This window comes from Mytilus trossulus, chromosome 5 (genome assembly GCF_036588685.1).
Source record: "Mytilus trossulus isolate FHL-02 chromosome 5, PNRI_Mtr1.1.1.hap1, whole genome shotgun sequence".
Classification (NCBI taxonomy): Eukaryota; Metazoa; Mollusca; class Bivalvia; order Mytilida; family Mytilidae; genus Mytilus; species Mytilus trossulus.
The window spans coordinates 44,514,004-44,536,117 of record NC_086377.1 but is presented as its reverse complement, the minus strand read 5'-3'; the positions used below and the strand labels follow the sequence as shown (position 1 = coordinate 44,536,117).

The 22,114-nt window shown below is 32.2% G+C and overlaps 1 protein-coding gene across 3 annotated transcripts in view; it reads right to left on the bottom strand.

Moving 5' to 3' along the window:
- Positions 1–21,501, bottom strand: part of LOC134718874 (death domain-containing protein 1-like) — a 42,233-nt gene extending 20,732 nt beyond the window's left edge. Inside the window, exons 1-2 of one of the 3 annotated variants that reach the window (XM_063581700.1) lie at positions 21,385–21,501; positions 2,775–3,499 (exon numbers count right to left, since the gene is read on the bottom strand). In XM_063581700.1, the coding sequence (XP_063437770.1) occupies positions 2,775–3,477 (703 nt within the window). In that variant the 5' untranslated portion in view covers positions 3,478–3,499; positions 21,385–21,501. Of the gene's footprint in view, positions 1–2,774; positions 3,500–11,202; positions 11,286–12,967; positions 13,104–21,384 lie in introns of those variants that run through there. The other 2 variants (XM_063581701.1, XM_063581702.1) reach the window with 2 other exon arrangements.
- Positions 21,502–22,114: the final 613 nt, after the last annotated feature.

Below are 22,114 nucleotides of genomic sequence, written 5' to 3'. Positions count from 1 at the left end.
AAATTTATTTATCATAGCAAACATAATTTTGATTTTTTGATTCACGAATTTTATTATTAAGTTGATAAAATAACAAACATTCAACTCCAAATTCATCATTCATGTTAAACATGATATTGAAGAACAGATTCATCCGTATTTAACGTTTAGTAGTCAAAAGGCCGTGTTCGAAAAATCATCTATAAAGGTTTATTACTAGATTTGAAATGTCGTAACCTGAAATAATGAAGGAGCAAATGAAACAAACCCTCAACTCTAAATTCATCATTCATGTTAAACACGATATTGAAATGAAAAACAAATTTATATTTGTCAAATCCATCTTGAACGTTTAGTAGACAAAAGGCAGTGTTCGAAAAGTCGTCTATAAAGGTTTAAAGCTTGACCGAAAGTGTCGTAACCTTAAATAAACGAAGAAGCTTATGGAACAAACACTCATCTCCAAAATTATAAATCATGGCAAACATTATATTGACAAACAATTTAGCAGAAATAAGGCAGTGTTCGAAAAGGCATCAACAAAATTGAATGTATAATGTTTTAATGCTTGACCTCAAATGTCGTAACCTAAAAGGAATGAAGTAGCTGAACGAACAAACACTCCACTATAAATTTATTAATCATGGCAAACATGGTATTGAAAAATAAAACGTTTTGAGTGTTGAATTTGTGATTTATATCAATATTTACATGGGAGTTCTTTAAACAAATACACGATTAAAATAGAGATCTACAGTTGATCAAAATATTGACATAGCATTTAAAGGGGTTGCGAGTTGTTTAACTATTAAACTGACGGATTTATTTAAACATAAGATTTAATAAAATATGTGACAAGGATCATCTAAAACATTCACTCATAGTGATTGCTCTGTTGAAAAGCGGTTCTCTAACTTCCTCTGTATAAAAGGAAACTTCTTTGCCCATCCAGTTTATGAAACTGGGAACGCTGTTTTGTTCTGGTTAAGAAAACACACATTTTCAACTTTGAAAAATGTGTATTACGTACATGTAGGAAAGAAATCGCAGCTGTAAGTTTTTTATCATAGAAAATACCATCTGTTTCAATCTTATACCTATAATTATCCAATCGTGTTATCTTGATCATAAATCCTCTATGCAACTTTAACGGAATTTTCGAAGGCCGGTAAATATTTATTGTTTTGAAAGATATCGCAAAATATATTGATTACTCTGACCTTTTTCTTATTGATTTGTAAACGCTCGTAAATAATAGACTGGGCGAGACGTAGAACAAGTTGTCTGGTAAAGTACAATTGGTACTGTTAAACATACACTTCCGGTTTTTTTAAAGCACATTGATGAACAGAATCACTTCCGGTTTTTGGAACGACTAAGCACGTGCGAGATATTTGAAGACCAAAGTACATGTTTTAGTTCCTTCAAACTCAAAAGCAGAAAATTAACTGACAACGTCATGGCAAAATAAAACTATAATACTGGAGTAATGAATTGAGTTATTTAATGCATTTATTTTAGGGAAGTTTTAAACAAAGAGAATATTGTAGTGTTTTACATGTGACGAGAAACGATTGGAGAATATAGCCCTGTTGTTAGTTACCCAATGTAATCTATAGAACACATGTACTAACATCATATTTATTCTTGTCAATATTTTGAACAAATCAGCACCTGACACAAGTACATTTACCTTTTGTACCTGTTTGCATTTATAATTATCAGATATACTGTCAAATTTGTTTTGGACACACACGCTCTAAAATTGAATAACTAAAGCAGTTTACTTAATATACATTCGTTTTAAATTATATGTAATTAAAACCTGATAAAATTTGGCAAGTTCCGGTAGACTTTTGGCTCCATATTTAGATTTTAATGAACAATTTTACTATGATAAATATTGTTGAAAACTTCAATGTATGGAAAAAAGAGTCGGCGTCAAAGATTGTATTAATTTAAAATGAGGAACGTCACCAATTAGCAAACCCGTTACAATAAACAGCATTAATCAGTATACTATTATTTGTATATTATATAAATTCATACACAATTAACCATGTCTTTTTCAATTTCGACTGAGCCAAAAGAAAGTTACGAATGCGATATAATCCAATATGTTTACTAGGCAGTACAGTTTGTATACATTTTAAGCGGATTCGAAATACGAAGATTTTCATCCCGATATATTTTTAGTTTTTATGCAATGAATTTTCGTTGGTTTGAACTCCTAAAGAAAAAAGGGGAAAAATTCTTATTATAATCTTTGATATGTGAGGGTCTGTACAAGAATTACAGAAAGTTAGAATAATGGGTAAACATGCATAATAAGGAGTTAAAGATAGTGAATCGTGTGCAAAAACAACCTGAAGAAAAGAAAATGAAAGAGACTCAGTACCAAGTTATAAATAATTGTTTGGGAGTAACGGGAAAACATGATGCAGTCAGACTTATAGAGAAGAGATAAAAAGGAATAATAAATCCAAAAAAAGAGAAAATTGTATAAAAATAAAAGAAATAAAGAACCCCCATCAAGACCCTCATACATGAGTGGGAGGACAGGGGGTACCCTTCTCCCTTCTCCCACCCCTCTTCTCCGTTCTCCTACCCCTCTTCTCCTTATTTTATTATTTTTAATTTACTCGAAAAAAAGAGAGATATTTTATTTTTTCATATTTCTTTTCCAACGTTTTCTCCTTTCTCCCAGCCTTTCTCTCCTTTCTCCTACCCCCTTTCTCGCTGTCTCCCTTACCCCTGTCCTCCCCCTCAAACATTGATTTCCTAAGCAGACTTACCTGGTGAAAGTTCCATCTGTCTCTTAGTAATACTAAAATGGATGTTCTGCTTCACATGCTTCATTTTAGAACACAGTTCCTCTAGCTGTTTTTGGCTGTCCTGGGACTGTTGTTTAAACTCGTCAATTGTACCGGAAATGACGTTGACAAATGAAATTAGATCCTCAACTGGGAAGTCCTCATTTACATTATCAAACTTATCCGTTTCGAATACTTCGCTGTATTCTAAAATCTTATCATTAAAAGATTTTATATTGTATTCTTCCGGAGCTTTTTCAGCCCATTTTTCGTCCGATTCTGACTTCTTGTCATCATCTTCTTTCTGTTGTACCGTTTCACTCTTGTTATTTTCCAAATCAGAAGAACTTTCCTCCTTTGCTCGATCCGTATTATCATCCATTTCGACTTCTACTTCCGGTTCAGAATTACTGTTCCCATTTTGCTCATGGACTGGTACCGATTCTTCAACCTTTTTGGTCTCTGGAGGAGGTTGGGTTTTAGCCCGCCCGTGGCCAACATGTGTCGGTTTTGTTTTGTCCATATTTTTAGGCTTCTGTGATGTGATGCTGTAATTTCTTTGAGATCTCTGTGAAGTTTCAGAAACAGTACGCTTCACAGAAGACGGAGCCGTTGATGGTCCTTTTGTTCCTGGATGCGCATGTCGCTGATTGCTGGAAACAATTCGCCTTCTTTCCCCAGGCATGATTAAATATCAGCAATCGTACCTAAAATGCACAATTAAGAATTATTATTTTGTGGTAAAAGATCACTATCTAGATTTGAAGCTGCACTGAAAAGTAAACCATTATCCAAGTAATATAGAGCCCATTTGTTTTCAAAAATACGTGGGCTTTTGTCCTTTGTTATGATTACATAAGTTTCATTGTCGCTGCAGAGTTTAGATAGCTTTATCTTTACCACAACAGCACGATTACTTTTTCAGTCCATTGAGCATATTTTTGTCTCCCACCAATACATGTTACATCTTAATATATATTAAATTTAAATATTTAATAAATAAAATAACCATTTAAAATACAAAAGGATAATAATCTTTTATTCAAAAGATGTTAAGCCTATTAGGTGCACAGTGCAGAAATGTGAGAACTTTTTATTTTGTAACTTTTTGACAATCTGATTAAAGTACAGATCACTTGTCACTAACAAGGAACTACTTTTTATTCTGATATTTATAACATCAGACTATGATACGTGAACGGTTTGGTGCATATCTTAACCATATACATATATAAAAAAGAAGATGTGGTAGCATTGTCAATGAGACAACTATCCACCAAAAAACAAAATGACACAAAAATTAACAACTAAAGGTAACCGTGCGGTCTTCAACAATGAGCAAAGCCCATACCGCATAGTCAGCTATAAACACCCCGATAAGACAATGAAAAACAATTCAAACGAGAAAACTAACGGCCTTATTTATGTAAAAAAATGAACGAAAAACAAATATGTAACACATAAACAAACGACAACCACTGAATTACAGGCTCCTGACTTGGGACAGACACATTAATAACATATATTGATTACAGAAGCATGCCAGCTATTCGAGAACCTCATGCTTCCTGTTTATGGAAGAGTCAGAGGATCCCAAAAGATGGTAAAAACAGAGAAAAAAAACATCGCTGTCAGATCATCGTACGCGAAGCGGAGACAAGCACCCTTCTAGGTTAACTATTTTCCAAAGATATTTACTTTCGTTTTTTTATCATTAATACGTTATTTACGAAAGTAAAACAAATTGGTAATTTATCGTTTGTACTTGTTAACATTTTGATTTAATATTGAAAATTTCAATGAAGATAAAAGACATCTTTTATACGTTTTACCATCGATATTTTCAGCTTGTCGTCATCTTAATATATAAATAAGCTTGTGGATATACATTATGCTTGTATTTCACTTACTAAGTGAATAAATAAATCATCTTTTTCTATGGAGATGTTTTAAGTTACGCGTAATATTTGATTTTAATGGTTAAAGGTCATAGCTGAATTATTGAGAAATGGTACTGCAACAATGAAGTCATGCTTTCATACAGAGTTAAGCTTTAATTTATCACTTTATTATAGCCTATTCAGAACGATCATAAATAAGAGCATTACGAACTATGGTAATGCGCTTTTCTACTTGATGGCATGTTTAAACTTAACTTGAAGCTGTTAGAATATGAATATAAAACAGAAGATGTGGTATGATTACCAATGAGACACTCTCCACAAGAGATCAAATGGCACAGACATTAACAACAATAGGTAACCATACGGCCTTCAACAGTGAGCAAATCTTATACCGCAAAGTCAGCTATAAAATGCCACGAAATGACATTGTAAAACAATTCAAACGAGAAAAAATACGGCCTTATCTATGTGAACAAAATGAACGAAAAACAAATATGTAACAAATAAACAACCTGAATTACAGGCTCCTGACATGAAAAGCACATACATACAGAATTGGCGGGGTTTAACATGTTAAGCTATTTGAACACAATATGCATGGCTGAATTCCTTTGTAAGCAAAGGAAATACCATGGATTCAGAAAGTGGACATAAGTAGTGACAATAACATGGATTCAGAAAGTGGACATAAGTAGTGACAATAACATGGATTCAGAAAGTGGACATAAGTAGTGACAATGACATGGATTCAGAAAGTGGACATAAGTAGTGACAATGACATGGATTCAGAAAGTGGACATAAGTAGTGACAATAACATGGATTCTGACATGGATTCAGAAAGTGGACATAAGTAGTGACAATAACATGGATTCAGAAAGTGGACATAAGTAGTGACAATGACATGGATTCAAAAAGTGGACATAAGTAGTGACAATGACATGGATTCAGAAAGTGGACATAAGTAGTGACAATAACATGGATTCAGAAAGTGGACATAAGTAGTGACAATAACATGGATTCTGACATGGATTCAGAAAGTGGACATAAGTAGTGACAATAACATGGATTCAGAAAGTGGACATAAGTAGTGACAATAACATGGATTCAGAAAGTGGACATAAGTAGTGACAATAACATGGATTCTGACATGGATTCAGAAAGTGGACATAAGTAGTGACAATAACATGGATTCAGAAAGTGGACATAAGTAGTGACAATGACATGGATTCAAAAAGTGGACATAAGTAGTGACAATGACATGGATTCAGAAAGTGGACATAAGTAGTGACAATAACATGGATTCAAAAAGTGGACATAAGTAGTGACAATACCATGGATTCAGAAAGTGGACATAAGTAGTGACAATGACATGGATTCAGAAAGTGGACATAAGTAGTGACAATGACATGGATTCAGAAAGTGGACATAAGTAGTGACAATGACATGGATTCAGAAAGTGGACATAAGTAGTGACAATGACATGGATTCAGAAAGTGGACATAAGTAGTGACAATAACATTATAAATCTTCAAAACTACCCATGATATATTAACAGACTTATAAAAACGGCAATAAGCTTATTCGTAGCTAACAGCCATTCTATACAATAGAACTTCTAAAAAATAATGAGAAAAAGTAGTAGAATGGAGGAGCAAAAACAGCAGTTCTTCAATTTTTGGCCTTTGAGGGGCTTGCATTTGTAGTATGTAGGTGTCCTTTTTAGCTAACCTGGCCCGAAGGGCCAAGTGAGCTTTTCCCATCACTTTGCGTCCGGCGTCCGGCGTCGTCCGTCGTCTGTCGTCGTCCGTCGTCGTTAACTTTTACAAAAATCTTCTCCTCTGAAACTACTGGGCCAAATTTAACCAAACTTGGCCACAATCATCATTAGGATATCTAGTTTAAAAATGTGTCCGGTTACCCGGCCAACAAACCAAAATGGCCACCATGGCTAGAAATAGAACATAGGGGTAAAAATTCTGTTTTTGGTTATTATCTTGAATATTTAATTATAGATAGAGATAAACTGTAAACTGCAATAATGTTCAGCAAAGTAAGATTTACAAATAAGTCAACATGACCGAAATGGTCAGTTGGCCCCTTAAGGAGTTATTGCCCTTTGTGGTCAATTTTTAACCATTTTTCGTAAATCTTAGAAATCTTTCACAAAAATGTTCTCCTCTGAAACTACTGGGCTAAATTAATTCAAACTGGGCCACAATCATCTTTGGGGTAGGTAGTTTGAAAAATGTGTCCGGTGACCCGGCTATCCAACCAAGATGGCCGCCACGGCTAAAATAGAACATAGGGGTAAAATGCAGTCTTTGGCTTAATAATATAACTGAAAAATCAAAGCATTTAGAGCAAATCTAACATGAAGAAAAATTATTTATCAGGTCAAAATCTATCTGCCCTGAAATTTTCAGATGAATCAGACAATCCGTCGGTGGGTTACTGCCCCTAAATTGGTAATTTTAAGGAAATTTTGCTGTTTTTGGTTATTATCTTGAATATTATTATAGATAGAGATACACTGTAAACAGCAACAATGTTCAGCAAAGTAAGATTTACAAATAAGTCAAACATGACTAAAATGGTCAATTGACCCCCTAAGGAGTTATTGTCCTTTATAATCAATTTTTAATTATTTTCATAAAATTTGTAATTTTTTACTAAGAGTTTCCACATAAACTACTGGGCCAAGTTCATTATAGATAGAGATAATTGTAAGCAGCAAGTAAATTTAGATGTACAAACACATCACCATCACCAAAACACAATTTTGTCATGAATCCATCTGCTTCCTTTTGTTTAATATTCACATAGACCAAGGTGAGCGACACAGCCTCTAGTTCAAAATTGTACCCGACAGAACTGTTTTATCGATTTGTTTCTCCGTAGCGATCATATCTCAGTTTGCCCTTTCCGTACCGTGAATTGATGTCATTTAATTTAAGTGTAACTGCAGTACATTGTATAATTGAAAAAAATAAATAATCGACGATATGAAATGTAAAAGTGGATTCTACTTCTCTTGATTAGACAGCAATTCGATACTCGCGGAAGTATATACAACTACGGATTAAATACAATCGAGCTTACATCTTCTTTTATCTTGTGGGGGAGAGGGCTCGGATTTTGTACTCGACGCAAAATTAAAATGGAAATATCTTTGTAACTCCAGTCTCAGTGTGAAACCATTTTTGTTCTATGTATTTTTTATTTTCTCAAACACCTTCTTTCCGCTAAGCCCTTGTAAATTTTTAAGATCGACGGGTATGTATACCAAAACAATAACAACAAAACCAAAAAACACATGTGATCTATTTTTTCTACGTTTAATGTCATTTCAAGTAGCCATTTGCTAAATCTATAGACAGTATTACAATTGAAAATCAAAATTTACAATACTGTTGAAATGCTTTCAAGTACTACTCGGTCGCTATACACGACATACCAACTTGTACATAATAAAATATTAAAATCTATTAAAAATGTTCATTTTATAGATCTAATAAAGAGATTTAAAATGTCAGTAGGGTTTAAAAGCATTACAAATCATATTCAAAAATAGAATTTCTATGCTTCTCTTCAGCCGACACTTAAATACATCATAGGCAATTCATAACAGAGAAAGTTTTCCAGCCCAGTTTGACACATTAATGTTATACAATGACGCACTATTTCAAAAGATAATTATGAATTTTCAGCCCCTTATCTGTATCCATTTGATATAACTTGAGTAAAGATCAAACGAGAGATTTTCATTTAATATTGAAATATATTTGATACTCTTCATTCGAACAAATTAAATTAAAAGTTATCTGTGAACTTTAACATTGATCACACAGGAAGAGTACTCTTAAAGAAAAAGAGACCTCATGTAACAAAAGTATCATCGGATGTAGTCCATCAATTTTTTAATTTAATTTTATTTATAAAACTATTGTTCAAAATTAAGTGCGAGTCTACACAGTCACACTTAATTTTGACGAGTGCACAACCTAAAGATGTCATGAAAGCAAAACCCACCATAAAAATACACATTCAAAGTACAAAGAACTACTTGAGTCATTTGAAATATAGTAGATAATTGTCTCATGATCATTGGCAATATCACACTGCATCTCTAAATTGTTATACTGATTTAAACAAAGACATAGTAGACTGGCGACACTTATAGTTTTAATAGTATACTCGCTACTACAGGAAGCTAGCTAGGGAATCATCAAGTCCATGGATATGATTGGACGAAATTAATTAGCATTGTCGATAACCTATTGTGATTGGGTACATATGAATTGCTATCTAAAGCAGGGCGTAAATGCATTTACGAATCGCCCGTTAAACTATTATTATCCAATAATGTGTTTCCCGCGTTCCTTTATTATAGATTGTCGACTGTTAATGCATTTATGATCGATAATGATAGATTGTCGACGATAATTTCGTAAATGCATTTACCACCGTAAAGTATACTTTACGCCGTACATCTATAATGGTCGACCGATAATCTATCATTATCCCCGAAAAATTGTGATTATCTCATTTATGTGGTTCCCGCGTGCCATATACATGTAAATGAAATCTCAAATCTGAAATCGTGCCATACCCATAATGCAACATAATGATTTGAAATAAAAGTACGTGTCATATTATATCGGCAACCCACGACTACATCGTTTTCATGCTAAACTGTTACATTGTTAAAGGGTTTATAATTGCCTTCGTGACAGCATCATTTTGTTATTGTATGTTAAATGAAAGATACCAGGTTAATAAAGTTAATGGTTTCACGGATCATTTTCCAAATGGGACTTTGAAGTTTGAATGTCGTTATCTGTGTTTTAATTGTCATTTGAAATATTGATTTAATGTTCCGGTTTGGCTAAAACCATTTAGCAGTTTTACAAACATCAATTTTTAAAATAATTTAGAGTGTCGATATTATGCCTTTAGAGCTTTTAACGGCTTGTGGAAGTATTGAGCAATCATTGAGGAACTTCAAAACAAAACAATTATGTACAAAACCATTAATCAATTACAGCAGTTGAAATACTTGGATGCTAATGGGATTATTTTCTGACAAAATTTGATTTCTGTTAAAGTTTATTTGCTGCTTATAAACATTGAGTGATGACTGACATTCTTTAAAGTCATGTGAAATTAGGCACCTACAGTTTCTGATGCTAAGCACCTAGACCCTCAGTAAGGTACATCTGCCGGTGTGCGCATGTATCAAAATAATTCAAAACTCGTCCTTTAGAAGGGACGAAAACATTTTTTTGGCGTAATAATAATAATGTTTGCCCCTCTTCTTTCACGAAAAGCTTTATTCATTGAGGAGCACTCACGGCTCCCCCTGTGGCTTTGAGATCAAGAACGCTTTTAAAAGACCACTCTTAATTTTGACGTTTGCACATCGCCCATTTTGCTCAACAATGTCGTGAAAGGAAACAAGCAATACAAATACATATTCAAACAACCTACTTCATTTGAAATCTGGTGGATGGTTTTCTCAACGCTGTCATGTAACTTTGATTTTTATATGCGCGTGTATTGAATTGTGTCATTTTATCTTCACTCTACTGTAGGGTAATTTCGTCATAAATTTTAATAAACAAACTCATATACTGTTAAAATCATCAATTCGAAAAGTTTATTAGTCCACCGTCACATTTCATTGCGCGATATTTATAAACTTGCGCGATATTTATAAACTATCAAATCTACCATTTATACAACAAAATCACCTGAATTATTAATGACATATCCTATTCTGTTGGAATGAACAGTTAACTTGAATCGGAAAATATTTCCTCTTTATATTACTAAATTGAAAGCTTATGGAACATCAATTTTGCTATTATGAAATAGTTATATATAATATGAAACAGGGCATGCATTCTTCATTTTTATCAGATTTTAAGCACTGAATATTTCACCATAAAAATAAATATTTTCGAAAATCAATCAAATATTAATATTAATTAATTCGATAGCATTCATTTATCCTTAAACCCACGAATAAATAACAATCTATTAAAATTAACAGGAGAAGTATGTAATAAATTGGAATTGAAATAGAAGTCACTTGTTCTTTTCCCATACCCTTAACTATTCCTTAGTTTGCTCGTCCCGCTATATTGAACACAATATTTTATTTTTTATACTGTTATCAAAAAGTATAAAATATTTGTTTCAGAATAACGATTTAGGACGTACGCTGTACTTATAACTTAGGCTCAACAAAATGAAAAATGATTGTTTTTCAATTATAATTTTACAAAGATTTTTTTAAAAAGAATCTCTTTCACATTTACAGAAACTACCAAAAACTTACCACGATTTACGATTTATTAGAAAACACTCACACACATATAAACGTGTAACATGAGGTCAAATATATAATACATTATATGCAAATAACTTACAGCAAGTTGGATCAGAGGCTGAGCGAAGAAAAAATAGCTTTGACAGAAAGTAATATTCTAGTGTAAAGTCTTACCTTAGTAATAGTCTCTTGTTAAAAATATTACTGGACAGACTCTTTTACAAGTTTATATACATTTTAAAATAAGTAAATACATAAATAACGGTCAGAAATAAATGAGAAAAATCAAATATGAGGGGTAATAACCTATTAACTCCGCGGACAACGTTTAACGTCATCGTATTATAGTATTAGACAAACTATGTGGTGTGTTTATTTGTTTTGATTTAATGGACTTATCCTTTTAAATTTCAACACCACCCATTGAAAGTGACCCATAAATTATTACGCATGACTTAGAAGTGATTTAAAAATACAAGAATAAGAAATAAGTAAATGATTTTTTATTATAATAAGTATATTTTGACTTGATCATCTTGTAATTAGCATAAAAACATGAACAAAAATACCGAACACCATTGAAATAAAATGGACCAGTAGGATACTCAGTTCCTATTTCATTGGTCACACCCTTCGTGTTGACCATGTTCTTGTTGAAAAGGTACGAATAACTCGTAACACGCATTACATTGTTTTGCATACGAAACGAAACATATACTGAGTCCAATTTTTAATCCAGAATAGCAACGCAACATTAATTCATTGGTAGTGCGTATAGGACGCGATGAAAAAAAACATTGAAATATCATTATCTTGATGGTTCTTTTTTGCATTTGTTTTTAAAATAAAATTAACGAGTTACTCTTCTCCATTATTGAACGTAGAACACTTGTTACAGATAATTTAAATTGCGTTCTTTATATCGTTAGAAGAACGAACGGGGGAAAAGGCTCAAGTTGCACTATAAAGGGTACATTCTCAATGGCGAAGTTAAACCAGTTGTAACCCTATGTTTTTCAATGATTGCATACATTTCATAATGTTGTCTTATTTATGCCCAGTGACTGTTATTTCATGCATATTCCGCTAGAACAAGGACAAATTACCTGTCATACAGCACACGGGTCCTTTAATGGGAGTCAAATGGGATGACAGTAGGAAATTTGATTTGCCACTGCATGGGAAACATTTAACAATGAAGCTTTGTACTGTTAAAATCTGACGGGCAAATGGATCCCTTAGAATACGATATGTATACCAGTCAACTCTTTTGGTGAAGAAATAAATAAAAAAAATGGCCTGTCTTACCGTTTGAGGAGAGGCCAGTTTGTTTAACTCGTTCACGTTACTTTCTTTAAAAAGGGAGGTACTAGATGTCTCCTTCTCATTGTAAAAACCGTACACCTATTTTTTTCAAAGGTGGTGGTATCGAACTTTATAGAAGTCCACTGTTGTATATATTTTGATTTAAAAAAAAAGTCGATAATGAATTACCCCCCTTTTTTTTAACCCTTATACAGCTTTAATGAAACTCATTGTTTTAACCAGTAAACGTCACGTTACCATTAAAGTTTTGTTTGTCTACTCCTGCTGTTGTTTTCACTAAGCTAATTTTATTTTACTGCCATTTTATTAAACACATGTATGGCAGACGACACTAACTGTTCGCCGACGACAAGCATAAAAAAAGGAAACAGTCCAGTATAATAGAATAAACAGGCTAAATTAAGTCCTACATTTCCGGTAACCAGAAATACCAAATAGAGGTATATAACAATGCATATATAATTAGAAAATAACATTACCCACCACTTAAATATCATTTAACATTTTTACGAAACTCGATATACAAGAACAAAAATGTACAGTCAACGCTAAAATCACATTCGATTTTAATAATATTTTAAGTTCTGTGTTTATCTTGCAATGTTGCACTTACCGTGTATAAACAGTGCGGTACCCAGAATCCTTTAGTGAGAAAAATGATAGTTAAACGATATATAATTCCTATTGTTTAAACCTTTAAATGGTTCAAAGCCGCCATCAGAATAAACACATAACAACATAACAGATTTGTTTGATTAATCTAATATTGTGTGTGGCTATGTAAATTTATTTTATCAATAAAAATGAAATCGTGAAAATTGAATCATGGCATCTTGTCTTGTCAATAGCAACCCAAAAGAGGTTCACGAGGGGAGATAAATTAGACACAATAGAAATGTCAAACAAGAGTGTCAACATTTAAATTTAAAGATACAAAAAAAACAGAAAAGAGAAGAGGTAAAGACAAAATTATCGATAGAAGAAACAAGAGGATAATTTTGGGAGAAAAAAATATGCTACATATTTATGTTAAAAGACATTTATTATTTGTAAAATGCAACCCCTGCGGAACCTTTTATAAAAACGAAGATCGTATAAGTAATAAATTGGTATTGTTCACTTTAATTGTGTATTACTGTATTTCTACTTGTTGAAATTAAAAGAACCTTACAACTTGATTGTATAATTGACAATAAAGTTTAAATTAATGCATACAATCTGTCGAATTGAGTTTGCTTGTTTATACAAATTAATATTTACTAAGTCTCGTTTTATCAATAATTAACCGACTTATATTTGAACTACATGTTCAATGTAGGCTAGTTCTCTCCCTTGCAACATACCGGTACCTGAGACATCCTTATATCGATCAGAGCCAAACAGATAAAGGACAGGTAACCAGTCCTATGTTAAATAAGACAGAATCTCTCCTTTGCAACATACGGATATTCGATATATGGTACATCTGACAAAACCCAACAAATAACCAAGGAACCAGTCTAATGTTTAACGTAGAACTTTCCACGAATAAATCTTGCAATTGTCGATCTAATTCTATATATTGATGTGTGTTTAATTGTTCTACATTGGCTCAATTTATAGGGCAGGTTTGTGATCTCACAAAAAATGTTTTACCCCGCCGCATATTTGCACCTCTCCAAATTTAGGAGCCCTTGGGGTTTGTTAGTCTAAGGCAGTTTTTTTTATTTTGTTTAACTTCATTTATATGTTTTGAAGTTTAGTGTGACGTCCATTTTCCCTTAACTAGAAAACAATTTGTTGAGGGACAGCTGAAGCCCCACTCTTTGTGCATTTTCTCGCTGTGTTGAAGACCCATTGTTGGCTTACGGCTGTTTTCTATAGATTGGTCGTGTTGTTTTCTTCTAACACATTCCTCATTTCCATTCTCAATTTCATCTTACTTAGGCTGAACAATTATTTGATAGGAAAGACAGGCAATTACAATGATTTGGTAATACTATAAATCAAGAGTTGAAATTTAACTAGAACATCGTAGAGCAGAAAGTATTTTGACATAACAATAGTACGTGATGCGATACTGAGAAAAATCCAAATATGGTACCCCCATAAAAGAGTGAAAAGAAATAAATTTCGACCCCGAGTTTATCTACTGCAACATTAAATTTCACACACAACGATGATAGCACTTTTTTTCTCTCACAATTCCTGATTTATTATTACTAATAGTATAATTATTTTTTTTTAAACACACGAAAGATTTTGCATCTTGAAAACAAAATAACATTCAATCTATGTAATACATGTGTCAGTTTAGCCATTAACCGATATTTAAATTGTGCACTGTAATAAAAGAAGTATATATCATATAACTTGAATATTTTAGATATTGATATTTTATTTATGTACTGTAAACGGTATGAATTGATTTTGAAAAGATTTAAAAGGAAAGTTTGTAACATGAGTTCAAATATCTTTGAACTTCGCAATAAATTAAATGACAACTGTATTCAAAAAAGGGTTAAAGTTTGAGTTCGCACTAAAAACTCAACCAACGTGTAAATATAGTATACGGATATGCTTATATGTAAACCGAATTTTCGTGTCCGACAAAAAACCGTGTGCTATGTGGTAAATATTTTCCATGGATGTATTATTACGCAACTAGGTCAAAATTTGATAAAGAATACTATGATTAGGCAAAGTATGTCGTTTCCGTTGCCTGTTGCAAAATTATAACAGTATTGTCAAGACCATCATTCTGCATTTTAAATTTAGAACGGTTTAGAAGCCTGTAACTCAGTCTCAGTTACTAAATGTTAAAACCAACAAAAAGGACCAATTGAAACACTAAACCATGAATAAAACAGAGCTATGAACGAAGGAGATTTCTTAATTCAAAATAGTTTCGACAATTTGTAACACCATTTTCAAATCAAACAACATCCGTACATGTATTTCTTATAAAAGATAAACATAAGGTAAAACTCCCAGTCAGCCTGTTCCCCTCATTTATAAAAAATGTCGAACAGAAGTTCCATAACCTATCAATGTTTTAAGCTTATTTTGCTACTTAACTATTGCGCTTCTGAATAAAAGCATCAATGTTTTTAGCTTATTTTGCTACTGAACTTTTGCGCTTCTCAATTAAAGCATCGATTTTGAATTTATATTTTTTATAAATTCCACTGACTACATCCTTAAGACGATTTAGAGTTTATGGTGGTTCTTAACTATTGCGCTTCTCAATTAAAGCATCAATGTTTTTAGCTTATTTTGCTACTTAACTATTGCGCTTCTCAATTAAAGCATCAATGTTTTTAGCTTATTTTGCTACTTAACTATTGCGCTTCTCAATTAAAGCATCAATGTTTTAGCTTATGTTGCTACTTAACTATTGCGCTTCTGAATTAAAGCATCAATGTTTTTAGCTTATTTTGCTACTTAACTATTGCACTTCTCAATTAAAGCATCAATGTTTTTAGCTCATTTTGCTGCTTAACCATTGCGCTTCTGAATTAAAGCATCAATGTTTTTAGCTTATTTTGCTGCTTAACTATTGCGCTTCTGAATTAAAGCATCAATGTTTTTATCTTTTTTTGCTGCTTAACTATTGCGCTTCTGAATTAAAGCATCAATGTTTTTAGCATATTTTGCTACATAACTATTGCGCTTCTGAATTGAAGCATCATTGTTTTTAGCTTATGTTGTTACTTAATAATTTGCGCTTCTGAATTAAAGCATCAATGTTTTTAGCTTATTTTGCTACTGAACTTTTGCGCTTCTCAATTAAAGCATCGATTTTGAATTTATATTTTTTATAAATTCCCCTGACTACATCCTTAAGACGATTTAGAGTTTATGGTGGTACCTAACACTACAGGGAGATAACTCTGTAAAGTCAGCTAACCGTTTTAATTACGTTGTATTGTAAAGGGAATATTAAGCTTCTCACTGATCAAAGTTGGCGTTTGTCAAACTCCTATATAACCAGTGTATTTTTTCTGACAAAACGGTTGGTTCAAAGTTTTTGATATTTTAATATTTTTGTTAAAGGTTCAAAGTTAATACATTCACAAAATTTTATGAAAATTAAACGAGCCAAATTAATTTTAGTGAAAGTGTTGGGTCTAGACAAACGCCTATCTAACATATTTAACATAGACAAATCAAGGACTGTACCGGAATGTTCGTATTGTAATACACATAAAATATCAGTATTCAAGTGAAAACATATCGGAATAAATAAATATGTCAATGTTAACCAAGCGAGAAAAAGGACATTAAGTTCCCTGCATGATCTACATAGATTATCCATATTTATAGCACATCAGTTCGCATACTTCGTGTAATACAAAATCTGCATATATCTGAAAGACAAACAGCAGATAAAACTCCCAGGTGACTTTCCAATATAGATTCTCTGCTTGTCACTTTTACGCTTGAAAAAAATTAATCTTGTTTATATTGGTCCATTTTAAATTATGCCACGATTTAGACAACTGCGACACGTTTAACTCCTCTGAGATTAATAATTGGAATCTGAAAATAACCCTATCTCATAGTAGCTTTCATATTATGTGATAACATCTGCATTTTACAATTTGATTGCAAAAAACGGCGTACAACTGTATCAACATGTCATTATGTGATAACATGATTAAGGAAGATTGGAACGTACAAATAGTACAATTTGCATTTCAGAGCCTTTTATAGCTTAACTATGTCGTATGGGTTTGACTCATTGTGGAAATTTGTATATGGTGGCGGCCTTTAGTTGTTCATTCCTATGCCAATTGGTCTCTTGTAGACAGCTGTCACAAATCATTACACATCTTCTTATTTTTATAATAGCAACATCCAGAAAATTAGATATTTATTACAAGCCGTTTAAAGATATCAATGAAATACATGGTGTAATAAATATAGGCATCTCGAGTATATGGTTTGCCATCATAACTTGCTAGGTTAAGAAAGTTGAAATCATACAATGCTCAAAGAAATAGTTTTAATCATACACGAGGATCGAGAGGATGCCTGCATTTCTTTAATTCTTCAAATCATCATTTTCTTTTTTTTTCCTGACTGTTCTTTTGTTTATTTGCCCATTGTGTTGTATCTGCTTATCCTAACCAGGCCTTCATTCACAGTTGACAAATCGTCAGAGGGGAACAGCAGGGCCAATCTCAGCTTACTACCCATATAAAGGTTGTTTGTGTGTTACTTTCACGCCATTAAAGATCAATCTAGTTCACCGTTGAATTGACATATGAGATATAAAAAGACATACATTTCAACTTGTAAATACAGGTCATAGAAGAAACAAACTGTTGGTGATATCCGATAAGAGGGGCATGATGGGGATTTCCTCATGTCTTTGTATATTTTGCCCATTATTCTATAATTTCGTTATATTTTAACACCCCAATATTCCACAGGGACTTGGTTAGCAGATATATTTGTTGTTTATTAATGTTTTTCTTACATTGCAACTACACAGTCATGCAATAATTGTTTTGAAATAACTTGTGTGCGATATTTGTGGTGTATTCGGATAACGGATAGTAAACTGCACATTGATAGTGAAAAAAATGGTAATGCTAACGTTGAAAATGTTATAATGTTAAACACATAGATAGAAAATACAAAAAAAAAATAATTGAAAAACGTTGATAAACAAAAAATATCTGCTATTCGCAGTCCCTATCCTATGCTTTATTATTCATTCTTTTTTTCTAAAGGTCGTGTTCTTTTCTCTATTTCTGCACTTTTTACCATTATTCTTTAGTCTGTAGTCCCACCAAGACCATCTAATATCTAAATACCATATTTATACAAGTTGGAAATCGGTGTTTGATTAAAGATGAAAGAAATTTTACACAGGTGAAAAGGGTAAACAAAGCTAGCAGTTATTCTACAAAACTAAAATATGCACTTGTCACGGCGAATTGACACTTTAAATTTATAGTTTATAGGTATTTAAATTTATAGTGTTAATAAAGAACAAAGGGGGTCGTTAATGTTTTTATAAGTACTTAATGCAAAAAATATAAAATTAAATACAGTGTTGTGTAAATAAATTCTACATTATTTGCATTTTATGTGTATATTTTTGGTTTATTTTTGTCAGTTTTATTATTATATATTGACTAGAATCTATCAAGGTTGTATCTGTGGGTATATTTTACGTAGGTATGTGAAGTACTTTTTCTAAGTAACCGTCTATAACTTAAAGTCCTCATTCCGAAATAAATTGAATATCAAATTGTAATAAAATCCTATAAGTGCTCTGCAACAACTTTTCTAGTCTACCAATAAAAATAAATTAAAATTTTACAAGACAAGTTTACCTTTAAAAGTATATTAAAATTTAGTTTTACAATACTTAATCAATCTCATTTAAAGTTGTCTGTGCAAAATTTGGTTCAATGCAAATGATAATTCGATATTTTCATCTAAAGATGTTCGCTGCTCCTTGTTTTTGATTTTTTGACAGATATTCAAATCCACTGCTTTTATTCATGAAGTGTCATTTTAAATTTTACCCGTTGGCTATGTGGTTGGTTTATTTTTTCGTTGCAAGGGATAAAAAGTTTTGTTTCATTACCGATCGCGAAATTGTGGTTCGTAAGCGTTACCGCCAAGGAATTCCAAATAATTGAATATTTGTTATTTTTTAGATGGGGACAGTGGGGTCTCGTGACAATAGTTTTTAGTTTAGACGATTCAAGCACGTATTGGTCTCAGTTCAAGAATGAGCAAAATTTATAATGTAGAGTACAGTCACATATAACAGACTCGACATGGTACACGCATGCCGCATAGGCATAGATCAAACATTTTATGATACATTATTAACTAATATATTTTGATTGATTTCATGAGAATGCATTTATAACCATCATTATACGTGTTGGATCACGTGGTCTGATATGTTACATTGCCATTTGAGACGGAAACAGATTATATAGTGGTTTAATGAAATATTAATGAGCCGGTGAGAGTAACGTGAAGTAATCATTTATTTCAAATCGTAATTTAAATTCAAATTATTTTTCCTGATCGTCTGCTCCGTTAATGGTGTGATGTAATCCCGTTATGTCTATGAAACTTACATTTTCTAATTACTTAATTTGCATAAAAGAGCAAGTTATTTACAACTATTATCTACACGTAACAACACCGGTATTGCATTATTGTATATTGCTGGTTCCTTAGATACAGTTGACAGATGTGCATTTGGTAGGTATAATGCATATGATACAGTCAGAGTAATTTTCCAATTGCTTAATTTGCATAAAAAAGCAATTAGTGTATAACTGTTTTCTACACGTAACAACACTGGTATTGCATTTTTGTATATCACATAAACATTATGCTTGTGTCTTAGACACCGATGTACATTTTGTAGATTTAATGTATATGATTAAGTCTCAGATTTGGAAAGAAATAAATTAAGCATAAAAAGGGTGGTATCATAAACAGTTTGAAAAAATATAATTTGGCTCGCCGGCAAATACTTTCGGAAACCAAGATTTACATGATTCATCTATTTTCTTTTTTTTATTATCCGTTAAAAAGCGAGAGAGACAGCACTGAAAGTTTCAGGAGTGGATCCAGCCATTTTTAAAGAGAGGGTTTCCAACCCAGGATTAAGAATTGGTTCCAATCATTTGTTCCCATTTAAATGCGCTGATCGTTAAAAGGGAGGTACAAACCCCTGACAACTCTCCCTGGACCAGCCACGGGTTTTCTCTCCTTTCTCTGCCGACTTCCAAACGAATCTGTTCCTTTTTCAGTTTTTTTAGCATGGAAATAATCGACCCTTCTTACTAGCTGCTTTTTTGTTTTTATTATTTTATAGTTCTATATGTTGATTTTAGTTTATAATATGATTGATTGATTGTTGTTTGCTTAACGTCCAGTGGCAAATATTTCATGCATATACAGAACGATGTTCATAATAAGTAGTTATGCACAAAAATAACATTCATTTCTGTTTTCTGTTCTGGTAATAGAAGATACAATTTGGTTAAAATTCACTAGAAATTAACGAATAAGGGGAGGTAATTTGCTATCATTCTAACCAATTTTCTAACCAAGTTATTTGATATTACCAGACACACACAAACGAAAGACTAATACTTTTTAACTCAGGATGATGGTAAGTATTAAATAGTATGATTAGCTTGGTGGGTTTTTTCTGATCATGTTTTGCTTTTTACCTAAATTGCCTGATTCTTACAAAGACTGGCACTTAATAGTTTACGGTTCTGATTCAAATGATTTAACTATAAAAAAAGAAGATGTGGTATGATTGCCAATGAGACAACTATTCACAAAAGACCAAAATGACACAAACATTAACAATTAAAGGTCACCGTACGGCCTTCAACAATGAGCAAAGCCCATACCGCATATAGTCAGCTATAAAAGGCCCCGATAAGACAATGTAAAACAATTCAAGCGAGAAAACTAACGGCCTTATTTATGTAAAAAAAAAATGAACGAAAAACAAATATTTAACACATAAACAAACGACAACCACTGGATTACAGGTATTAAAGTTAAAGTATATTTCAACTTTTTATAGTAAAAAATTAAAGTTATTTGTTATTGTTTTTCATCAACAAAACTTAAATAAAATAGAAAAGAAAAGAAATAAGATGAAAAATATCAGTTAAATAATAAAAATGTAAACAACACCCACCTCTAACCTCTCTAACTTTATATGTAAATGCGATAATGGTGTATACTTTTAACTCGAAATTGTTGTACAGTTTTAACAAAAACAAGAGAACTCGACTATGTCAATTAATTAAAAATTGACATTTTTTTGGGGATTTAAATATATCTTTTCAACTTGCTACATGAATATAAAACAATAAACCATGCTTGATTTTCTAATTGAAAAATGAAACGGAAATTAATAAATGTAAACAACATACCATTAATGAAATAAATACCAAACAGTAAAAAAAAGCATAAATTTTATAAATGTTATAGAAAAAAATTATTCATATAATAATAACAATATGAAAGTCGACATACCTTGTATCCTGTTTACATGCAGCAGTTACAATAAACTTTTAACTATTGATATATACAGTGAAGGCAATACACGAATTAAATGCCACAAACGATCACAGATTTCAATAACTGACGCATTCAGGCGTGACACGAGTGAAAAATGAAAGTATTTTCATACAACTTAGTTTACAATCAATCAAAGGTTTGATTTAAACGTTCTAGTGCGAATAGATATGTGGCAATGATAAGTTTATTTATAAATCATTCTTAAACGAATTTCGTTACCTTTTATTGAACGAAGTGTAGTAATGCATGTATTTATACGATGTTATTAAAAATAAATAAACTGCAATATACATGAGGGGGGGACAGGGGTAAGGGAGACAGAGAGAAAGAGGGTAGGAGAAAGGGGGTGGGAGAAAGGAGAAAGGAGAGGAAGGCTGGGAGAAAGGAGAAAAAGTTGGAGAAAGGAGAAAAAATAAAATATCTCTCCTTTTAAAAAATGATCTGATATTTCAAGAAAAAATATCTCAAAAGGAGATGTTTTATTCTGATGGGAGAAAGGAGAACGGGGGTAGGAGAAAAGAGAAGAGGGGTGGGAGAAGGGAGAAGGGTACCCCCTGTCCCCCCCTCATACATAAGAAATGCATTGTAGATCATTTAAAACTTCTGTATATAGTTGAGGGTGTTGGTGGGGTTTACGGAATAGAGAATAATGGGCAAAAAAATCATATTATAGAAAAATTGGGCA